At 34.4% G+C, this 17166-nt stretch overlaps 1 protein-coding gene across 1 annotated transcript in view; it reads left to right on the top strand.

Moving 5' to 3' along the window:
* The window catches only part of DACH1 (dachshund family transcription factor 1), a 452631-nt gene extending 436218 nt beyond the window's left edge, over window positions 1-16413 (top strand). Inside the window, 1 exon segment of the mRNA XM_061133018.1 lies at window positions 13647-16413. Within this exon segment, the coding sequence (XP_060989001.1) occupies window positions 13647-13684 (38 nt within the window). The 3' untranslated portion in view covers window positions 13685-16413.
* Window positions 16414-17166: the final 753 nt, after the last annotated feature.

Below are 17166 nucleotides of genomic sequence, written 5' to 3'. Positions count from 1 at the left end.
AGCATTTATTTTCTTTCTAACTATATGCACATTTATGATAACATATTAAGATGTTTATTTGTAGCGTTTTTGTGTTTATGCTTTTGAAACTGCATTTAAAAAAAATGCCAATCTCACGGAATTTAGTATATATTGAAAACTAATAAACTTAAACATAGATTGTTAAGTCTAGAGTGCTCAGATGTTTCCAGAAACTCTTTTTCTACAGGGACAGATAATTTATAAAATGCAAACTTATCTATTAGCATTGCATATTTTGGTGATAACACATTTTGTCTTTTTCTTGTTGCTTTCCATTTTAGAAAGTATGTAGTGTCTTAATTTGTTATTGTGGCTACTTTGTTGATATTTTACTGATCAATTTGCAAAGAATTATGTTTGTTTCATTGGAAAACATGTGATATATTAATGTTGCTTCAAATATTACAAGATATTAGATATAACAAAAATTGAACTTGGCCAATCATCACTATGAACCACAGATTCTGAAATACATTACAATGATTGTCCGATTTCTACATTACAATGATTGTCCGATTTCTAGGTGGTTTTAATAGAGAGATTTAGATTGTTTTTTCTTCTCTTTCTTGTCTTTTTTAATAACTCATTATATGGTAACAATTCCAGCAGTATAGAGCTATGAAATTTCATAGGATGGTTACTTCTGTCACGTTGTATCAAGTGATTTGATAGTCATTATTCTGAAACAAGTTTAATGTAAGAATTAGACTATTGCACTTTACTGTCTTTATTTCTGAAAAGGTCACAATATATTATGAAATAAGATCATCAATCTTTGAGAAAATCTGTTTTATTCCCAACAGAATCAAATTAGTCTAAGGTAGTGTCAGGAAATTTCCATTTCCACAAATATACATTTACATATATATTTAAAATACCAAAACAAATGTTTTGAATTGTGAAAATAAATATTCTGTGATTTAGAATAGCTTATGTAATCAATAGCAGGCTAGAGAGTTTTTTTTTTTTTTAATTCTGATATAGTAAGATAAGAAATATCATACTGGGAAATATACAGTTGGGTTTTGCTGTTTCTGTGAAATGCAGGCATGCTTGCAGAAGCACTCACAAGGCAGCATTTGACTGAGTTCCACGTGACCCAGAGTTGGGTTATCAATCCTTTCTGTGTTCTAAAAGAAACGAAACTAAGATATACTAAAGAACTGTAAGTCACAAGAACTGACATACTACCTGTGACAATGACCAGCACACCTTGAATATAAAAGAAATTGTTCACTCGCTAAGTCATGTCTGACTCTTTGAAACCCCATGGACTGCAGCACACTGGGCTCCCCTCTCCTCCATAATCTCCAGAGTTTGCTCAAATTCATGTCCATTGAGAAAGTGACACTGTCTAATCATCTCATCCTCTGCTATCCCCTTCTCTTTTTGCCTTCAATCTTTCTCATTCAGTTCAGTTGCTCAGTCATGTCCAACTCATTGCGACTCCATGGACTGCAGGCCAGGCTTCCCTGTCCATCACCAACTCCTGGAGCTTACTCAAACTCATGTCCACCGAGCCAGTGATGCCATCCAACCACCTCATCCTGTCGTCCTGGTCTCTTCCTGCCTTCAGTCTTTCCCAGCATCAGGGTCTTTTCCAATGAGTCAGTTCTTCACATCAGGTGGCCAAAGGATTAGAGTTTCAGCTTCAGCATCAGTCCTTCCAATGAATATTCGGACTGATTTCCTTTAGGATTGACTGGTTGGACCTTCTTGCAGTCCAAGGGACTCTCAAAAGTCCTCTCCAACACCACAGTTCAAAGCATCAATTCTTCAGCGCTCAGCTTTCTTTATAGTCCAACTCTCACATTCATATGTGACTACTGGAAAAGCCATAGCTTCGACTAGATGGACTTATGTTGGCAAAGTAATGTCTCTGCTTTTTAGTATGCTGTCTTGGTTTGTCATAGCTTTTCTTCCAAGGAGCAAGTGTCTTTTAATTTCATGGCTGCAATCACCACCTGCAGTAATTTTGAAGCCCAAAACAATAAAGTCTCTCTTTTCCCATTATTTCCCATCCATTTGCCATGAAGTGAGGTGACTGGATGCCATTACTTATGCCATCTTTCCCATAATCAACCACTTATGCCATCATTTACGCCATCTTTCCCATAATCATGGTCCTTTCCAATGAGTTGACTCATTGCACATCACATGGCCAAAGTATTCGAGTGTTTATTATGTATTGTGACACAACAAATTACTTCAAAACTTCATGGCTTACATCATGTATTGTCTCACCTTTTATATACATGAGGAATCTAGAAGCAGCTTAGTTGGGTCCTATGCTTTGGGGTCTCTTCCAGGTTGCAAAAACTTTTGGAATGGGCTTCAGTTATCTCTAGACTCAACTGAAGCAAGTTCCACTTCCAAACTCAGTCATATAGCTGTTGGCACACCTCGTGTTCTCAAGATTGTTTTACTAAGGGCCTCATGTCCTTGTTGGCTATTGGCCAGAGGCCATAATCATGTCCTTGTTAGATGGACCTCCCATGAGGCAACTCAGTACATGTCAACCTACTTCATCTGATTAAGCAAGTGAAAAGATCCAAAGAAAGAGTATCTGTCAGCAAGATGAAAGTCACAGTTTTTACAGCCTCATCTTGGAAGTGACTTTCCATCACATTTGCCATATTCTCTTCATTAGAAGTAAGTCTTTAGATAAAGTCTACACTTAAAGGGGAGAAATATCTCACAAGGATGTGACTGCCAGGAAGCAAGGAGCATTGGTAGCCATTTTAGAGGATTCCTACCATAAGGATTATATAGAAAATAAAATTGTCAAGGTACCCAGTAAGAATGGGATCAGCCCACTGAGTATTATATAATTAAAATATTTCATGGAGTCAGGAATGTTAGTAAAGGTAGACCAGATGTCCATATCAGTTTTTGGTGGTAATCTTATCTTTGGTTCATGTTTTAATGGACATTTATCAAAACTTGCCTGAACAACTCTGTTTGACAAACACTCAACTGATTCTCATATTCTTTCTTTAGATATGACAATTCTATCAGCACACTTTCCTCCCTGTTTGCTAATCTTTCTACTATAACACTACATATCTCTAAATTGATCCCTTATGTTAATTTCAGAATTAGTGCACAGAGAGCTATCTTATTTAATAGTTATTGTACAACATGTTAGTGTTCTCACCCATGTACAATCTAAATACTTGATGATTCTATTGGATGAGATGTAGAAAAAAGTTATTCCCTATGAAAATGCCATTTCTTCAGTTAAAACTATTACCATACTTATTGAAAACATTTGCAACCTTTCACTGAAGTTTGACATTTGTCAAGTTTAGCACTAGAACGACATTTTGGTTTCAGTTCAGTTCAGTTCAGTCACTCAGTCGTGTCCGACTCTGCGACCCCATGAATTGCAGCACACCAGGCCTCCCTGTCCATCACCAACTCCCGGAGTTTAATCAAACTCATGTCCATTGAGTCGGTGATGCCACCCAGCCATCTCATCCTCTGTCGTCCCCTTCTCCTCCTGCCCTCAATCCCTCCCAGCATCAGGGTCTTTTCTAACGAGTCAACTCTTCGCATGAGGTGGCCAAAGTATTGGAGTTTCAGCTTCAGCATCAGTCCTTCCAATGAACACCCAGGACTGATCTCCTTTAGAACAGACTGGTTGGATCTCCTTGCAGTCCAAGGACTCCCAAGAGTCTTCTTCAACACCACAGTTCAAAAGCATCAATTCTTCGGCACTCAGCTTTCTTCACAGTCCAACTCTCACATCCATACATGACTACTGGAAAAACCACAGCCTTGACTAGACAGACCTTTGTTGACAAAGTAACAAAGTCTCTGCTTTTTAACGTGCTGTCTAGGTTGGTCATAACTTTCCTTCCAAGGAGTAAGCGTCTTTTAATTTCATGGCTGCAATCACCATCTGCAGTGATTTTGGAGCCCAAAAAAATAAAGTCTGACACTGCTTCCACCGTTTCCCCATCTATTTGCCATGAAGTGATGGGACCGGATGCCATGATCTTAGTTTTCTGAATGTTGAGCTTTAAGCCAACTTTTTAGCATTGTTTAAATGTTAAATCAAGCTCTAGATATTTAGAACTTTGTTCATTCACAATTACTTCCCTAAACAAATATAATTTTATTAAAACTACTGAATTAGTCATGCTATAAAAAATGAGCATAAAAATGCTCAACTTTTAAAAGAAGGATGATTTTTCCCCAGCCAAGCTTAAAAGAAACTAACTAGACTCTGACAAGAACTGTCCTTCTAATTGCCACTTTTGGTTGTTCGCTAGAGAAAACACATGTATTTACTCTGAAAACTCAGTTTATTCACTACAAACTTTGCCTGTCCCTTGCAGTTTTAAAGGATCAAATGCTTGATTTGAAAGATCCTTGCTCCCCTTCTTAGCAGTATCTTATTTTTATCAAATAAGGCATCACTTTTTTTATGTTTCTATTTTTATTAAGCATAGTCCATCATCACTAAGGTTCAGCTATTCCCTCAAATGATTTCCTTCCATCCCCATGTCTTAGTTTTCTTTCTCCCAGAAATGAATAAAAAGATGGAGAAAGTAATAAGATACTTCACTGTGCTTCACTTTGCTGAAGTTGGGAGGTCTCACCTTACAATCAGGACAAGGTAACGTAAGTGCAAAACACCCCATTTTCACTTGCTGGTACATTAACCACTCTGATGGATTCTCACTTCTTACTAATGAATGCTTAATTAGAACACACATGCACAAATACTTTGCCAAAGTAGACCTAGCAGCAATTTTCCTTTATTTACAGAAAGAAACTACAAGTTTAAGGAGGTCTGGGTTATGCTTTGCTTTTGTTTTTGATAAACTTTTAAAAGATAACCTGTGTTTCAAATAGTTAAACAGAACAGTAATTTCTTTATGCCAAGTGCACATTAGCCTACACAAGCCCTCACCAACTAAAGAGTAAGACAATTAAGTAGACTTCATAAACTTTGCAATTGTAAATTTACCATTCAAGCATAATGGACCAATAGACCAGAATCCAGCTTATATCCTCACCCTCAGTCCAATAAATTTCATGAATCTGAACCTGGTTTTTCTGGAGAACTCTATTAAGAAAATCACCCAGCATCACCTTACTATTTGATATTTGAATAGAACTTCTTAAAACCTTGCTATAAGCAGCATATTTACTGTAAGAATACTGCTCATAGAATCAGTGTAACAACGGTGCATGTGGATAGTGGAGAGGATGAATCTTCAACCAATTATAAATAAATATCTGATATTGGTGATATATTAAAATTTCATTTCACTTAGGCAACCTCTTTTATATTTTATTCATTTCCTCTTAGGAAACCTATTTAGTTTTAACATATATTTGAAAAAAAAACTACTTACAGAAAAGCAAAAAATTTTTGCAACTCTCATATGCACTTTGCAAATCTTCACCTATTGTTAATGTTTTTCTTCTATATACTTTATAATTTTCTCTATCTGCATAATATTTTCTGAAGGATTTGAAAGTAAGATGTATAAATCATGGTACTTTACCTGTTATATTTACATTCTGCTGCTGCTGCTGCCAAGTCGCTTCAGTCGTGTCTGACTCTGTGCGACCCCATAGACAGCAGCCCACCAGGCTCCCCCGTCCCTGGGATTCTCCAGGCAAGAACACTGGAGTGGGTTGCCATTTCCTTCTCCAATACACATTCTAGGGAATACTTATTAAAAATAAGAATTTTTCTCTTATACATAAATACAGTGTATTTATCAGCCCAATAACCTATTTCATTGACACAATACTTTTATTTAAGCTGATATTGACACTCTAATTTTGTCATTTGACCCAATCATGTCCTTTGTAGCATTTACAGCATTCCTAAATCCAAATTAAAATCACATTATATTTAGTTGTAATTTCTCTTTTGTTTCTTTGATCGTGTGCATTTCCTTGGCCTTTTAAAAATTGTCAAAAATATTGTAAAATTGACATGTTTGAAAAAAGTCTTAAGAGAATGTTTCTCATTTTGCATTTGATACTTCCTCATGATTAGACTCAGGCTGTGTATTCTAAACTGATATGCAAATAGAAGTATAGGCATAGTAAAAATAACTTGGCAGAGGACAAGAGTTTGGATCCTAGGGCAAGTGTTGTAAGAACACTTAGGTCTCAGTAATACAATGTATAGGATCCAAACCCTATTTCCATGAGTATAGGCTGATCTTTCACAGCTAAGACATTTTAATAGAGGGCTAATTGTTTTAACATTAAGCATAGATTGCCTGGTTCTTGGTGAATAGACAAGCAGTAAATAGTGGACATAATGGACAAATGATGAAATTCAAGCAAAGGGACTCTTTAAGGGACCTACAATGAGAATGTAATTTCTTAGAGGAACTGAGATACTTTAAACTGACTAGTCATTTGGAAAAATTATTTTGCCCAGGGCTGGAGTTGACTAAATAACTCCAAGTTTGCTAAGATTAACCATAGACATCTGCACATCTTCAAATGCCTTCTCTCCACATTTTTAAGCTCAACTCTCACTGGTTGGTCTGTTTAGTTTCCCATTTAAAAAGAATGTATGATTAGATCAGTCTCATGTCTCCTGCATTGGCAGGTGGGTTCTTTACCACTCGTGCCACCTAGGAAGGCTTACCTAGAGCCTAATAAACGTTTCTTCACATGTAGAAAGGGATTTATTTTTATTGTTTTTGTTTAAAAGTGTAGTTACCTTTTAACGTATGTATAGTAACTTTAGATAATCTTCTGTTCTCAGAGCATGTTTTAAACTAGATGTTCTCATCCACTTTCTTCTTTGAAGAAAACTGAAAAATGTATAAAAAGGAGTTCTTGTTTATAAAATTGTTTACAATATCAGCCACAATCAAGAGCTTTACTTCATACTAACTTTGTAATAAATGCAATATTATCTACTCTGATTTCAAATGAGCTGGGCCATTTTGGTCCATTAGGTAACCCATTACCTACTGCCTGTACTAGTATGTTTGGCTTCTGTATCAGATACCCTGCTGGCATAGTCTGTGCCCACTCTCTAGAATGGCACCAGGTTCTTATAGAGCAAGCATTCAAAAGGGATCTGATGTCCAGTCCTTTCTCATTTTCACTCAACTTTGTGGGCCTCAGGTTATGCAACTGTCACCCTGAAAGATCTAAATTTCAAAATCTGCTGCAACTTCTTCAGTTTTTGCCTTTTCATTGTTTTTGAACACAACCTTGACCATAACTTCTGGAAATCACTTATACTGTTATTATCTGCATTTCATGAGAAGAAATGATATTTACTCAGTATCCTCTTGTAAAAGAGCTTGTGCTGAACATCAATCTCTCTTAAAATATTTTTCATGTTAAATGTAGACTTTCTGTCTCTGCTTCTTTGCCTCAGCAGTAGCAGAATGTTCTTACTCTAAATATAAAATTATATAAAAAAGCAAGAAACAATATTTTCTTTAATTAGCTTCTTCCTTTAGGGGTTTTAGAAGAGGGGTTATGACTTGACAAAGATCCTTCCCATCTGTTTCTGTTTGCTTGCTTTTATTTTGACTTCCTTTCGTTGTCTTATCAAATATCACATGAATCATTAACATTTGTTTTCATCGCTTGTTTTGGTTTCCCTTACTTTCTGTGATTAAGACATTATGTTGAGAAAAGTCTAAGGCTACTACATTACATATTAGCCTAATATTCTTTGAGTAAATATTAAACATTCTAGATAAACGATCTTATATGTTTGCCCTCTGTTATATTCCTATTTTTCTCAGCTCTGGAGTAGTAAGATATGGGCACATACAACTTTTTTTGTGAAAGCAGCAAACTTCATTCAATTACAGGTTTCTGGATATAAGTTTTGATCAAACGGATGCTATTTTTAATAAAGCTACTTCTTAACAGAAATGTAATTTATTAGTCTCTTTGTGCAAAAAAAAAAAAGCAAGAGATCCTTGTGTATGTTTTCAAGGCAGTTCTATTCAAAACTGGAACATATACCTATCTGCATACTGAGTAATACTCTTCAGTGACACAGTCCCTCGTTAATGTTTCCATGAAAGCATTAGATTTCTGGTATCATCCAACTAAGCAATTTGAAATTGTTCCAATTCGTAATAAAATCTCATCATATATTGCGATTGTTGTTGAACAAACTTCATTAGCTTTTTAAACTAAATGATCAACTATGTAATACTTTAGGTTCATATGTGGAATATGAGCTAAATTCTATATCTGTCTATATGTATTAGATGTTAGAAATAACTACATATAATAATAGTTACAAAATATTAAAACAGTGTGTATGTATAACTGAATCGCTTTGCTGTATTCCTGATACTAACACAGCATTGTAAATCAACAATACTCCAATATAAAATAAAAAGTAAATTAAAAAAGTAAATATAACTCACAAACACAAAACAGAACTAGATTAAAACATGAGATCCATTTTTATAAGGAATTTAAAATATTTTCTTTAACTCATCTGTAGATCTAATTCTGCATTATAACAATAAGCAGCATACAAAAATTCATACCTGCAATAAACTATTCAGTGATCTAGATACTTATTCACCAAATTAGACCTGTAAGCATCAAATCACAATGAACTTTGGAACTATTAAAGGAATTTGTAATTTAAATAGTTTCACTCAATCCCTACTCCCACATGCTTTTAATTAGAAGAGACTTTTTAATTAAGTACTCCCATGCACAAAGTGCCGCTTGATGATTTTTCTGTCATATCAGCCTCCCTTACAAAAGCAAATAATCATTGTGTCAAAGGAAGATATTTGCTCTGAAACCAAACTATAAGAATTCTAGTTCTGATTTCAAGTTGTTCAGTTGAGGCTTTGCATACTAAAAGGAAGCCTCTGTTTTCTGAGAAAATGGTGAGAACAGATTTACAAAACAGGGAGACTGATGGTATCAAGGTGTCTAAGATTCAGTCCCTTCCTCTGCATCAGAGTCAGTGTATTTCCCCCAGTAATCTTCCAATTGCTTTTTAGAGGAAGTGACATAATGGAATAGATGTGGATTCAAGCAAGTATCAATTCATTGCATATCTATTTGCTAGTTCTTTGAAAATGTGCAAGATAACTTAAATTTTTTAGGCTTTAATAGCCTATTTGTAAAAGGCATTAAGAATACATTTTTTGTTGAGTTGTTGAAAAGTTTAGATTTGAAATCTGTAAAGTGCCCTGAACACAATAGACTCTCAGAAAATATTATCTGTGCTGTTCATAATTATTATTACCTTTATTTCCAATTTGCATGCTAAGTCACTTCAGTTGTGTCTGACTGTGCAAACCTATGGACTGTAGCCTGCCAGGCTTTTCTGTCCATGGGATTCTCTAGGCAGGAGTGGGTTGCCATGCCCTTCTCCAGGGGACCTTCCAGACCCAAGGACTGAACCTTCGTCTTTTAATTCTCCCACATTGGCAAGCAAGTCCTCTACCACTAACACCACCTGGGAAGCTCCTATTTCCAATTGATTTGATCTTAAAAAAATTCTTACCCAGTTGAAATATCAGGTAATGATTGTTTCATAAACCATGCTCAGCATCAGGAAAAATATTTCTCTGTGGCCAACAAATGCAGAAATAAAGATAATATAGGAAATGATGAGTAGATGTGAGATTATCTAGTTAGCAATGAAGTACAATGTACAAAGGACAGCCATGAAAACAAAACATGAATAAGCCTCTGAGTTTCTAAATGCAAGTAACACACCTCTGAATAATGAAGTCTTAGCCATGAAAACACTCAGAAGTTCCAATAATCTCCATCCTGTAGCTTGCTTTTTAGGGCCTTCTCTAGGGCTCCATCAGGCAAGGACAGAGTATTGGAATGCTTATTACATAACATAAAACCATGGCACAGTTTGAATTATGGGCCCATGTATTTTTTCTAGCACCCTTGCCATTAGGCCTGCTCTCCAGTGGTTTGTTATCAGAGGCCTGAGATAGACCTATAGTCCCATAACTCAGAAGCCTGCTGTTAGCTCTCTGGGTACATCCGTATGTGATTATTTGCTGTAGATTAGCAGGTCAATATAACTTCTCAGGAACAACATACAATTACTTAAAACTTCTTTTTCCTTACAGATTCTGATTTATCCATAAGTATGTTTCAATAAGGGCTTCTCCGGTGGCTCAGTGGGAAACAATACTCCTGCAATGCAGGAGATGTGAATTTGATCCCTGAGTGGGGAAGATCCCCTGGAGAAAGAAAGGGCAACCCACTCCAGTATTTTTGCCTGGGAAATCCCATGGACAGAGGAGCCTTGCAGGCTGCAGTCCATGGGGTCACAAGGAGTCCAGGAACATGACTTAGTGACTAAGTAAAACATTTTAATAAATATGACAAATCCCATGGACAGAGGAGCCTTGCAGGCTGCAGTCCATGGGGTCACAAGGAGTCCATGAACACGACTTAGTGACTAAATAAAACGTTTTAATAAATATGACAAAAAATTATAAAGTAGAATTGCTTCAAAGTTAGGCTCTGTAGACAAAGGCAGAGAGAGTTACTCCTCTAGAGTCTGCCTGTGCCTGATAAATTTCTATTTCCAGTTAATTCTAAGGCAGATGATCTCTGATATCTAAGTATTATTGAACCACGGGAATGCCTTAACTATAGCAATTGGGGGCTTCCCTGGTAACTCAGATGGTAAAGCGTCTGCCTGCAGTGCGGGAGACCTGGGTTCGATCCCTGGGTTGGGAAGATCTCCTGGACAAGGAAATGGCAACCCACTCCAGTACTCTTGCCTGGAAAATTCCATGGACTGAGGAGCCTGGTAGGCTACAGTCCATAGGGTTGCAAAGAGTCGGACATGACTGAGTGACTTCACTTTCTTTCATAGCAATTGGAATCTATTTTATAGCTAACATTTTTAATGCTTGATGCTTTCCACCTGTTATGAACATGAGTCAAAAACTTGAGAGACATATTTATTAAAAGTAATTTTTATAGTAGACTAAATACTGAGCACATAAATATGTTTATAATTTTTATAAACATATTTTGTATATGGCTGCATTAAAAATCTTAACGAAATTATTCTATTTTTAATGTATATATTTTTGTTCTAAAATTTAGTTTCAGATAGACTTTTTTTTTTCATTTATTTTTATTAGTTGGAGGCTAACAGATAGACTTTTAAATCTCTAAATGCTAACGGAATTATTTTTAGCACTTAAACATGTTAATTAATTAATTTCTCCAAAAGTTTAACATTTAAGACTGCATTAAAAGCTTTAAAGAAAGCATCATGCTGAAGCATTCTCCTTCTGATACTGATGGGGAAAGAATTATGGCTGCTGCTTTTGTGGGTCTCGCCATGTAAGAAACTTCTCATATGTAACATCAAAGTGAGACAAAGTGCTATGGAATTGATTCTTAGGGTGAGCTCTGTTAAGAGATGTTTAATAGTAAGGGACAGCAATGTGAGCAGGGAAAGAGGAGGTACTTATTTTGAAGCTTCTAGAAGGAATAACAGACCTCAGCAGTGCAGAGCTTGGTGTGCGACAGGGTCACTTCAGGAGCGAGAGGGGTGACAGATAAGATTAGAGAAGAAAGTCAATGCCAACTATCTAGAACCTGGATGAAGAATTTGGCTAGTGGATCTTTTAAAACAATGCGTGTGCTGTGTCCCCAGTCGTGTCCAACTCTGCGATCCCATGGACCTCACCAGGCTCCCCTGTCCATGAGATTCTCCAGGCAAGAATACTGGAGTGGGTTGCTATTTCCTTCTCCTTATAACAATGCGCAAACATACAATGATTCATGATTAATGAATGATTTTTGTATAACCATTCTTTGCTACTGCATTCTTTATCCTAATATGCTATCGGTATCACAGACGATTAGAAAATAATCTTTAAGGCTTTAATTTTTTTCTTTAATGGAAAAAGACTTTTAAGAATTCATAATCTTGAAATGTTAATTTTGAGCAAATCATTTTTTTTCCACAAGTATTCTGAAGGACTTCACTGAAGGAAATTTAAATATTGAGGACAAATGTTTCTCCTCCCCTGTCTAATCTTTGGAAACATTGTCTATTTTTTAAAAAAAAGAAAAGAATGAGAATGATATCTTCAACATAAGTGAATACATGAATGATAGAAATATTGAGATAAATTGGAAGGAAAGAAAAGTAGGATTAAATTAAATAAAGACTAAGAATTAGAAAATTTTGGTTAAAAGCATCAGTATTCTACTTCTTTGGTTATTTCTATAATTTCTATTACTAGATTTTAAAACCATTTAGTTGCTTTACTTAGTAAAAATCATTATCAAAAATATCTATTAGGAGTTCTGATTTTTAGACACATGATACTAAGAATGTGAAAAATTGAAACTTTATTTTTTAATTTTTTATAACATTAGTTTATTAGGTTTATCTGGGCTTATTTATCTTCTTTGTATATATAAACCACATGAAAATTGTATCTGATTTGTTCATTCAAACCCATACTTATTGAACATACACTGGGTGCTTAGATTATACCAATAAACCAGAGTTCATAATATCCTGGAGACAAAGCTAAAACATGTGGTAGGAATATACAATTTAGGTACATCAATATTTCTGTGAAGTAGAAAAATGGTTTAACATTGGCTTTAAGTTACTTACTAATTACCACAGATTATGTATAAGCACTCAATTAGCTTAATGTTGAAGATGAGATCTACAAATATTTAGACTCTGTTTCCTAAATCACTGTAGTTTATTTCTAGTTCCTTATGTATTAATTCTTAAAGTTACCAGACATTTTGCAAACACTTGCACTGCAATAAGCATTTTTCAAATGTTTGAAAACTTTACTTTTCTATATATCTTCTACTATAGATATTAAATTATGTGAAATTCAAACACTTTATACAAATATTTCGAAAGTTTAAACCACACCATAAAGTGGACAGTTGAGAGGGTAATAAGTTTATGTTTTGCTTTGTTTTTCCTCTGGGTTTTTAATTTCTTATTTATGCTTCATTCTAGTAGATTTTTTGAAGATTTAATTTGCTTTTCTTTTTCACATAGCTGTGTTTCTCAACTGGTAAAAGTTGAGTAATATATTTGCATCTTAACATTTAATTATTCTATTAATCTCACTTCAAGGTGGAAAGATTATAGTTCATTGATATTGATGAAATAACCTGGATGACTTTCATATAAATAGCAACAAGTATGCACACGAGTTGCATTACATAGTATATTTAACAAGACCTCTAAGGAGTAAGATGGGAGCTCAGTCTTTCATAATGGAGATATATCTGAGTGCATTCAGAAAAAAATTGGTTCTGCAAGCTGGAGGAAGTAATTGTCATTCAACAGAAATCAACTAGCTTTGCATATCAGTAAAACACACACACATACTCTCACCTATTTTCTGAGTGCTCTGTACTGATATCAAAATAGCAAATATATATTTATGAGAATTTATGAAATGTTGCATTCTTTTCAAACATATAAACTCAATGTAATTATGAAATTAACTTTGAGAATATGTGAAAAATGTTGCTTCCTAAATGAGTGAAGATAGAGTAAAACCCACAAATTTTATATCAGGTTGCGTAGTTTTTATTTTCACATTTGTCTCCAAGCTGTCATATAATAATTTTTTGTTGTTCATTTTTAGATGGAAGACTGTATTTGAAAACTACTGTCATGTACTGAATCTTTCCTGTTGAAGAAACCCATGTTATAGTAAAGAACTCTGCAGCCAGACATTCGTCATTGGAAAGTTTGGAAAAAAATAAAGTCCTTTTAAGGGAACTTCCTCAATTTTGTGTATTAATATTCTTTAAAAGTTTAAGTATTCTACAAAAAAAGGTTTTCCTTTATTGATTTTCATCTGTGGTTCATACCAGAGACCTGAGAATGTTTGTAAATGTACAAGTATCAAACTTCATACAGTTAATAACTGCAACTTTGCTGCTGGACACTTGTATACAGTTTAAAAGCAGGTCTGAATAAGACCTACCTTTGTTTTTTTAATGGAATGAACCATTTTCCTCTTCTGAAAATTCTGTATCTGAGCACATCAAGACTCTTGTAGCACTGGTCACCTAGACTTACAGAATTATGTCCTCCAGAAACCAGCAAGGACACTTGGAAATGAACTTGTAGAGGACATAGAGGATTCCTAAAAAAATCAGTAAATCACAGAATAATATTCTGTTACATTCTATTTTAAACTCTCTAACTGTGGTTTTTCTCCTGAAGATTTTTGTCTCACGTACTTTCCAAAAGACCAACAAATGGATATTGACAACAGCCCCGTGAAATAACATTTTGCATATCTGAAAAGAAGCATTGGATATAAGCCAAAAGGTTTCACTGAAGGTCTTTTTACCTTAAAATATATATAAATGTAACATGTTTTCATTCCAAACTGGTAGTGGTATATAGAACTTAAAATGATCAGGATGCTTCTTCTTAAACTGTTGGTCACATGTACAGTATATAAACATAAGACATACAAGGAAGGTATTATGTATGCAGTAGTATACTAGAGTTTAGGAAAATGAAAATTTTAGAAAATATGTTTTGTCACCCTGTTGGTCAGAAAGACACCTTTCTGGTTTTAACGCATGCAGGCATGTAAATATTTGTCTGGAGTCACAGTATTAATGAATGAGATCTTATGCATCTGGTGACAACAGAACTCTGTGTCAGCCACTTTTATTTGTATATTGAACCCTAGTTAGTGCCCCAAACTGCACTATTGAGAATGGATTGTGGCTGAATAGTAAATCAAAACACCAGAAATATTTTTATATGTTAATGTCATATTATGTTAATGTTGCTGAAAGACAAAACCTAACAAACTCTTGATCCTTGATGTATCAGTCCAATACCATGTAGCGCTGAGTGATAAAGTTCAAATGTGTTGTGCTTCCCACCCTGGTCAGAGGGAAGGGTGCCTATGTGTTATTTTCACTGTCTTCTTGAGAGTTACCATATGTGTTTTCACTTTTGTGCAGATAACTGGAAGTCAAGCTGCAAACAGTGCTTACTACACGCTGAAGTTACCTTCTCTTTTTTTTTAACATACTTGGAGTTACACCTTTAAAGACTGAAATCATGAGTCAGTACAGTTGCTGGACATTTTATGATTTTGCTGTCATCTTAAAATTTTATGATCGTAATATTATTTATTACCATAAATAGCAAAATCTTAAATGGCCAAGGAAACTAGCTTAAAAATGTTTAAAGATAGTTCTCATTGGCTATTAATGATTTGGATAAGAAATTAACATTATAGATACACTGGCACTAAGCTTCTATAGTTCTTAGGTCTTCCTTGCAATACTGAAACATATTTCTTTTGTGTAGCTCGCTATTAACCAGCTAAGGCCATTTTTAATACAATAAAAAGGTTATATATGCAGTTCCTATTTTTAGCTTGCTTAAAAGGGAGCAATATTTTTATTTAAAACACTGTTAGTAAGTGCTTTATAGAAACTTGGTTTTCCAAGCATAGTTCTTCCATAAACATTTTTTGTTATTTGAACACAAGAGATTTTATTCCTTGTTGTATGTATCTCTTGCTTTTCCCTGTATGCAGTCTTTAAAGGATTATAACACTTAAAATCAGAGGGACTTGTGGCAACCTTTTGAATCATACATTTTTTGAAAGCTTTTTTTTAAAAGCCCACAACTTCCATAAAGTAGTAATCAGCCATTGCTCTGCTTCTTGCATAGAGTCACCTGTTAAGTAGGTTAAATAGTTTTAAAATACATATTTTCCAGACCTTTGAGAATGCTTTAGTGTTTGGTTCACTATAAAAGGAAATTTTAGAAAGGAATAAAAAATTAAAAAAGCTATCAGCTATATGCTAAGAGAGAATCTTACTAACATGTTGTAAATATTACAAGTCAAGAAATGTTATTTTAAGTCTGTAACTTAAGTTTTTTCCCCTTTATTAGTTACACAGGTTGGTTTAAAATTCGTTTTTTGGTTTAAACAAGTAAAATTGTGCCCATTTTATGGTTTCCATGCTTTTGTAATCCTAAAATTATTAATGTCTAGTTGTTCTATATTATAACCACATTTGCACTCTATGCAAGCCCTTGAAACAGAACATACTCATCTTCATGTAGGACCTATGAAAATTGTCTATTTTTATCTATATATTTAAAGTTTTCTAAAAATGATAAAAGGTTATTACGAATTTTGTTGTACAAAATCTGTACAAAAATCTGTTTTTACATCATAATGCAAGAATTGGAAATTTTTCTATGGTAGCCTAGTTCTTTGAGCCTGGTTTCAATGTGAGAACCACGTTTACTGTTATTGTATTTAATTTTCTTTTTCTTTTCAACAATCTCCTAATAAAACTGTCTGAAATCTCCCAGTGACTTTATTTATAGTTCATCTTTATTAAATTTTGTGAAATGCATAGCATTGAAGGAATATTTACTTTCTAATGGGAGGCATCTAAAAACAACATAAGTCAGCTATTTACAATATGAAGGGAACAATGCTCAATGATTTTATTTAACATGCAACTGCTTCTATCTCTAATATGAATTACTGCGGTGAAAAACATCATAAAAGCACACTCTGTAGTTATTGTTTAACAAGCAGATTTTCCATATTTTGTTTCTTGCCAGCTAAGCAAACTGCCCACATATACATGATTTATTTATGTACATTTTTCAGTTTATGAAGCTGTTATTTGTACCTTTTTCCTTTATATTCTTATATTCCCATGATTCTTATTCACAAAGCTTTGTGCTGAATAATGTAAAGGAGACATGTTGATGAAACAAAATATATTATTCCCATATCTATAGGAGTGTAGATTTGTAACTCTAACTCAGTGCTTTGTTTTTACTCTCTATCATTGGAAAAAAACGCTTTTAGAAACTTTGCTATTCCAGTAGCCTTTAATAATATAAAAGTTTTAATCAGTCCAAAATGCAGCACTTAAGGAAATCACAGATATTCTGTGAATACTCCAACCATTCCCAAAAGAATGGAAAATGATTTTTTTCTCTCTAAAGAAATTATTTCAATGAGTTAACAAATAGTGATAGATCCCTAATAAAAACCTCAAATGTTTATGTGACCACTCCAAACACATTTTTGTCTTCTGTCCTCACAGGTTCATGTTGGTATGACTTGTCTTAGAATATCATATGGCCTGTGG

Source organism: Dama dama, chromosome 30 (assembly GCF_033118175.1).
Source record: "Dama dama isolate Ldn47 chromosome 30, ASM3311817v1, whole genome shotgun sequence".
In the NCBI taxonomy this organism is placed as follows: domain Eukaryota; kingdom Metazoa; phylum Chordata; class Mammalia; order Artiodactyla; family Cervidae; genus Dama; species Dama dama.
The sequence above is the reverse complement of the archived record's forward strand: the minus strand, read 5'-3'. Positions and strand labels throughout refer to the sequence as shown.